Raw genomic sequence first — 6,386 nt, forward strand, 5'->3', positions numbered from 1 at the left:
GGGGCGGGTGTCGTCCTACGAATTCCAGCCCGGCGCAAGAGGAGGAAGAAGAAGCAGCAGCACTGGATGGGGACGGAGAAGCCGGTGCCCCGGACGCCGAAGACCCCTGCCAAGACGGGGGCCGAGTCCCTGCCCCGGGTGACGCTGAAGATGAACCCGCCCAAGTGCCCGGAGTGCGGCAAGAGCTTCCTGAGCAACGTGGCCATGACCATCCACATCCGGAAGCACACGGGGGAGCGCCCCTTCAAGTGCCACCTGTGCCCCAAGGCCTTTGCCTCCCTGGGGGACCTTAAGCGCCACCTCAGGCGGCACCTGCACCGAGAGCCCCCTCCCGCCCCCAGCGACAGCCCCCCCGCCGGCCAGTGCAAGAAGAGCCTGGCGGCCCGGCTGCAACTCTCGGGCCACTTGCAGCAGCACGAACCGGGCCCCCGGATGCCCCACGCCTGCGCCCAGTGCGGGAAGAGCTTCCAGACGAGGCAGAGCCTGCGGAAGCACGAGGGGACGCACTCGGCCGAGCGGCCCTTCCCCTGCCTGGAGTGCGGGCGCAGCTTCCGGCTCAAGCAGATCTTGGCGGCCCACATGGAGTCCCACGTCCAGGAGAGGCCCTTTGCCTGCCCCCAGTGCGGGAAGAGCTTCACCCAGGAGCGCCACGTCAGGCGCCACCAGCGGGTCCACACGGGGGAGAAGCCCTTCGCCTGCCTGGCGTGCGGGAAGCGCTTCGGCTACAAGCAGCCCCTCCTCAAGCACCTGCGCCTGCACACCGGGGAGCGGCCCTTCTCCTGCGCCGAGTGCGGGAAGGCCTTCCGCGACAAGGCCACGCTGGTCATCCACAACCGGATGCACACCGGGGAGCGGCCCTACCACTGCGCCTTCTGCGGCAAGAACTGCCGGCAGAAGCAGCACCTGAACAGCCACATGCGCGTCCACCGCGGGGAGAGGCTGCCCACCGAGGGCGGCCCCGGCCCCGCCCTGCAGGAGAAGCCCTTCGCCTGCCCCGCCTGCGGGAAGCGCTTCCGAGACGGGAAGATCATGCTGGACCACCAGAAGACCCACGAGGAGGAGGAGCCGCCGGCGGGGCCGGGCCCTCTTGCCGGCGGAGTGGGCCCCTCCCCAGGAGAAGCAGAATCGGTCAGCGGAGGAGGAGGAGGAGGCGTGAGCCGGGAGCACCCCACCGGGCTCCCCCCCCCCCCTCTGGGAGGGAAGGCATCCGTCGTGTGCCCCGACTGTGGCAGGAGCTTCAGCCAGCGGAAGTACCTCACCCTGCACCGGCGGAGCCACCAGTGAGGGCTGCAGCTGCTGCCACCAGAAGTCAAGATGGGGGCCTCTGGCCAGAGGGGGACTTGTGGCCGTTGGAGAGCCGGAGGAGCCAGAAGCACTTGCAGAAGGGAGGATGAACGCTGTTCCTGGGCTGTGTGGGGCCCATTGTCCTTTGCCGGCTGGGAAGTTTGCAAGAAAGCGCTTCTTCACCCTTTTGCCTCCCCTCCACCACTCTCGCTGCACAGCTGGCTCAAGAGAGCCCCCCTCCTCCAGACTCTTAACTGGTTCTGGTCACACCGTATCTCAAGAAGGACCCGGCAGAGCTGGGGAAAGGACGAAGGAGGGCGCCCAAGATGAGGAGAGGCTGAAGAGTCTCTGGGACTTTTCAGTTTAGAAAGGAGAGGATGACTGAACGGGGACGTGATAAGAGGTCTAGAAAATTATGCATGGGGCGGAGGGAGTTGACAGACAGAATTTGTTCTCCCTCTCCCCAATAGACTAGAACTTGAGGGCACCCAACGAAGCTGATGGGCAGTAGGTTCAGGACAGACAACAGGATTAATACTACTTTATACAGAGAGTGATTAAAATGTGGAGTTCGCCGCCAGGGGGTGTCGTGATGGCCACAGGAATAAACAGCTCTGAAATAGATTTGTGGAGGGCGGGTCTAGCAGTGACTACTAGCCATGGCAACTGACAGGAAGCTCCATGTTCAGAGGCAGTCAACCTCTGAACACCAGTGCCACAAGTCAACATCAGGGGAAGGCCTTGCCCTCTCTGCCCTGTCGTTGGCCCTTGTGTGAGACGGGAGGCTGGACTGGATGGACCCTCCCTGGTCTGATCCAGCAGGGCTCTCCTGATGTTCTTAGAGAAATTGTTTACAGTCACGTCAGTCCAAAAGTGAAATCACAAAAGCCAAGAACACAGTCTATGTAATACCTTTTAATAGGACTGCCCCAATGGCATGTTATTCCGGTGTTTTGTCCCATTTGTGGAGGAAAGCATTTACTTTGAAACAGGCACATGGAAATGGAGAGTCTCTCTGACGTTCCAAAGCAGGGCATTAACCTATACACCACAACAGTGTTATATTGCGATGATTATTCTCTTCAGTACCTAATATTTACAGGTCATCCGCCCTCTGAAGAGAGGTCAGATTTTGAGTCCAGGTGTCAAGTGGAAACCTTGTGTCCCAGGCAAAAATCTCTCCAGTTTATCCTTTTAAGATGTTTATTTTGAATCAGTCTGATGATTCTTAAAACAAAAAAAGAATCACGAATGTGCTAGCATATGTCAGTGAAATGCAAATAAAAAGGCATACGTGTCATTCCTTATCCTAGCTATCTGAAATTTAAAATATAACATACATGTCCTTAGATTCTTACCAAAGCATTTTCAGAAAAGCAACCACAGTTTGAGAGATTCAGGGGTGTTTTGGGTGTGGCTACATTATATATAATATTATATCATATCATATCATTCCAGCTCCTGCCAACCTAGCAGTTCGAAAGCAAGAAATTGGCAAGTAGATAAATAGGTACCACTTCAGTGGGAAGGTAACAGCATTCCGTGCGCCTTGGTGTTTAGTCATGCCGGCCACATGACCACGGAAACGTCTTCAGACAGCGCTGGCTCTTCGGCTTTGAAACGGAGATAAGCACCGCAACCTGAACCTCCGGGGAGGGCGGGATAAAAATGTGAATAATAAATAAATAAATAAATAAACCCTAGAGTCGGAGCTTTCGAGCAAGGGAACCTTTACCTTTACATTACACAGGCCCAATTATATAAACTGCACTTTATTCAACCATGGATTCAGGTGGGGTCGCTTTGTTAGTCTGAAGCGGCAGAAGGAAGTTTGAGTCCAGTGGAGGCACCTCCAAGACCAACAAAGTTTTATTCCTGGTATAAGGTTTTGCACACACACAAAACCTTATACCCAGGATTAAACTCTGTTGTTCTTGGAGGTGCCCCTGGACTCAAGCTTTGTTTTATTAAACCATGTAGCTAGTTGTCACAACCTCTGAACAAAAGAATGATCCCTCCCTAAAGAATTATTGTTCCAAACAGTCTTCTGCTTCTTCTGGTCATTCTGGGATTTAGTCTGGGCCTAAATCCATTTATTCGTAGACTGTCTTTCTCAAAGTTGGGACAATGAGAACACTGCTGAAACAATAAGGAGCATAAAAGAACCAGCGGTCCAGTAGCCCCTTAAAGCCTAACAAAATTTGTGGCAGGGTAGGAGCTTTCGTGAGTCACTGCTCGTGTGTTCAGAACCGTGTCCTTGTCTACAGATTTGAAAGCTAAAAGCCGGTTGTCCGGCGTACTCTGTTCAAGATCCCGTACCCTTAAAGTCAGATCTGTGACAACATAGCTGTGTGCAAGCATTCGAGTTCACCAGAACTCTTCATCAGCCCAGCGGTGACACAGTAAAAAGAGGGGGGAAGCACACAGAAGCACAGAGTTGGATGGGGCCATAGAGGCCATCTAGTCCAACCTTCTGAGGGAGTTGAGGGGGGGCGGGTCATGCTCAGGATAAGGAGCCTTTGGGCACCTGTCCTCCCAAACAGTTTGGCCCAGCCCCCCATGATGGATTGGCCCTCCTGTGCTGGGAGGGGGGTGGTCTTTACATGCTGGGTACAAAGAAGACCTTTTCTCCTTTTCTCACAATACAAGAACCCCAGGGCACTCAAATTGCTGAGCAGTCAGGTTAGAACAGATAAAAGGAAATCCTCCTTCACCCAAAGAGTGATTAGCACGTGGAATTCACGGTGGTGGCAGCTACAAGCAGGGATGGCTTCAAGAGGGAATTGGATAAACACCTGGAGCAGAGGTCCCTCAGGGGCTATTAGCCACAAGATATAGATAGGAGCTCTCCGTCTGGGGCAAGTGATGCTCTGTGTTCTTGCTGCTTGTGGGGGTGGGGTCAACAGTGGGAGGGGCTTCTACTGTCCTCCTGGCCCCACTGCTGGACCTCCTGATGGCACCTGGTGTTTGGGACACTGTGTGACAACAGAGTGTTGGACTGGATGGGCCACTGGCCTGATCCAACACTGGCTTCTCTTATGTTCTTATGGATAAGCATATGGAGCAGAGGTCCATCCGTGGCTGTTAGCCACAAGGTATAGATAGGAACTCTCAGTCTGGGGCAAGTGATGCTCTGTATTCTTGGGTGTTGGGAGGACAACAGTGGGAGGGGCTTCTAGTGTCCTGACCCCACTGCTGGACCTCCTGATGGCACCTGGTATTTACAGTGCCCCCCCAAACAACTGGCCTGGGCCTCCTGAGCTGCCGCTGGAATCCAACCACACTCATGACGCAGAGGGAAAAGCTCTTGGAGGAATGCCAAGCATCAGTGGCCCCTTTTAGCCACAAGGTCTAGACAGGGACTCCCAGTCTGGTGCGGAAATGCTCAGTCTTCTTGGTGCCTGGTGAGGGCATCATTGGGAGGGGCTTCTAGTGTCCTCCTGGCCCCACTGCTGGACCTCCTGGTGGCACCTGGTGTTTTTGGCCACTGTGTGACACAGCGTGTTGGACTGGATTAGCCATTGACCTGATCCAACATTGGCTTCTCTTCTGTTCTTATGGATAAATCAACCTCCCTTCCCCCCCAGCCCCCTTGCCTCTTAGCACACACCCAGGTAATTCACTGCCACAGGAGGTGGTGGTGGCGGCTACAAGCCTGGACGGCTTCAAGAGGGAATTAGATAAGCATCTGGAGCAGAGGTCCATCAGTGGCTCTTAGCCACGAGGTATAGATAGGTAAATCTCAGTCTGGGGCAAAGGGATGCTCTGTATTCTTGGTGCTGGGGTGTGTGTGTGTCAACAGTGGGAGGGCTTCTAGTCTCCTGGTCCCACTGCTGGACCTCCTGATGGCACCTGGTATTTCTGGCCACTGTGTGACACAGAGTGTTGGACTGGAGGGGCCTTTGGCCTGATCCAACACTGGCTTCTCTTCTGTGCTTACAAGATCCCAAGTGCCAGCGGGGAGGCTGATCCGATGGAGGGAAAGGCTGGGCCAGCCAACAGACACACACACACACACACACACCGGCACGCCTGAGTGGGGACTGCAGGAAGAGCCGCTTGGTTCCGGTCACCCTCGGAGCCTCCCAAAAGATGAGCCACCCTGCAGGGCCTGGCCTCCTGAGCCCTGGAAATGGGACCAGGTTCTGAACACGTGTCCGAATGAGTGGCTGCAGACGGCCCGGTCTGTGGGTGGGGGCCCTTCCCCCCCCGGGAAAGAGGACAGACCCCCCAAGTGCCAGCGGGGAGGTTGATCCGATGAAGGGAAGTTGCTGTGCGGTTGTGCCTTTGGGGACTTGTGCTGCCCTTTGTGGGGCCGATGGGGAACTTTTAAGAGCAACAAAGTTTTATTCTGGGTCTCAGCTTTTGTGTGAATGCACACTTCTGCAGAGGTCTGCATGCACACCAACACTTCCACCCAGCATTAGAGCCTGAGTTTGAACCTGGAGGGGCTGAGACGCTGGTCTCTAGCTTGGCAGTTGGAGACCCGCGTGCCGCCTGATGGAGTGAGCTCCCGTCTCTGGCCCCTGCTCCTGGCAACCTAGCAGCTGGAAAGGAGATAAATAGGGACCCCTTCGGTGGGAAGGAAGGTGACAGCATTGTGCCTCCGCGTTTAGTCATGACCATGGAGTAGTCTTCGGACAGTGCTGGCTCTTCAGCTTGGAAACGGGGATGAGTGCCGCAGCTCTAGAGTCGGATTGGACTGGCTTTCCAGCAAGGAAATCCTTTCCCTTGAACCTCGGCCCGCACTTCGACCACGACACCACCCTGGCTTTCAACGCAAAACCGGGGTGGGGTGGGGATACCCTCACTCCCCCCAAATGTGGCGTTCTGAAGCAGGTGGGGCTGGAGCCCTCAGCTCCCGGGGCCCCCTCGGCCCAGCCCGCCCCGCCGGGTCTTGGGGGGTGGGGGAGTCGAAGGAGAGGCGCCCTGGGCGGAACGGAAGGTGGGGCGGGGCAGACGCTCGGCCGCGGTCCCTCCCCAGCGCTCTGCACGCGCTCAGAGGCCCCCGGCGGAGGGGCTGGCCCGGGCAGGCAAGGCGCCCGCGGCATCTTCTGCGGGGGCTGGGCTGGGCGGCGCCGGAGGCTGGGCCACCCTCTCCG

The 6,386-nt window shown here is 56.4% G+C and overlaps 1 protein-coding gene across 1 annotated transcript in view; it reads left to right on the forward strand.

Annotated features, from left to right (window-relative positions):
- The first annotated feature begins 66 nt into the window (after positions 1-66).
- The window catches only part of LOC107111908 (zinc finger protein 250-like), a 12,297-nt gene continuing 5,977 nt past the window's right edge, over positions 67-6,386 (forward strand). Inside the window, exons 1-2 of the mRNA XM_015412954.1 lie at positions 67-1,280; positions 3,612-3,678. Coding sequence (XP_015268440.1) covers positions 67-1,280; positions 3,612-3,678 — 1,281 coding nt within the window. The remainder of the gene's footprint in view (positions 1,281-3,611; positions 3,679-6,386) is intronic.

Source organism: Gekko japonicus, unplaced genomic scaffold, assembly GCF_001447785.1.
Source record: "Gekko japonicus isolate JY-2015 unplaced genomic scaffold, Gekko_japonicus_V1.1 scaffold2050, whole genome shotgun sequence".
NCBI lineage: Eukaryota > Metazoa > Chordata > Lepidosauria > Squamata > Gekkonidae > Gekko > Gekko japonicus.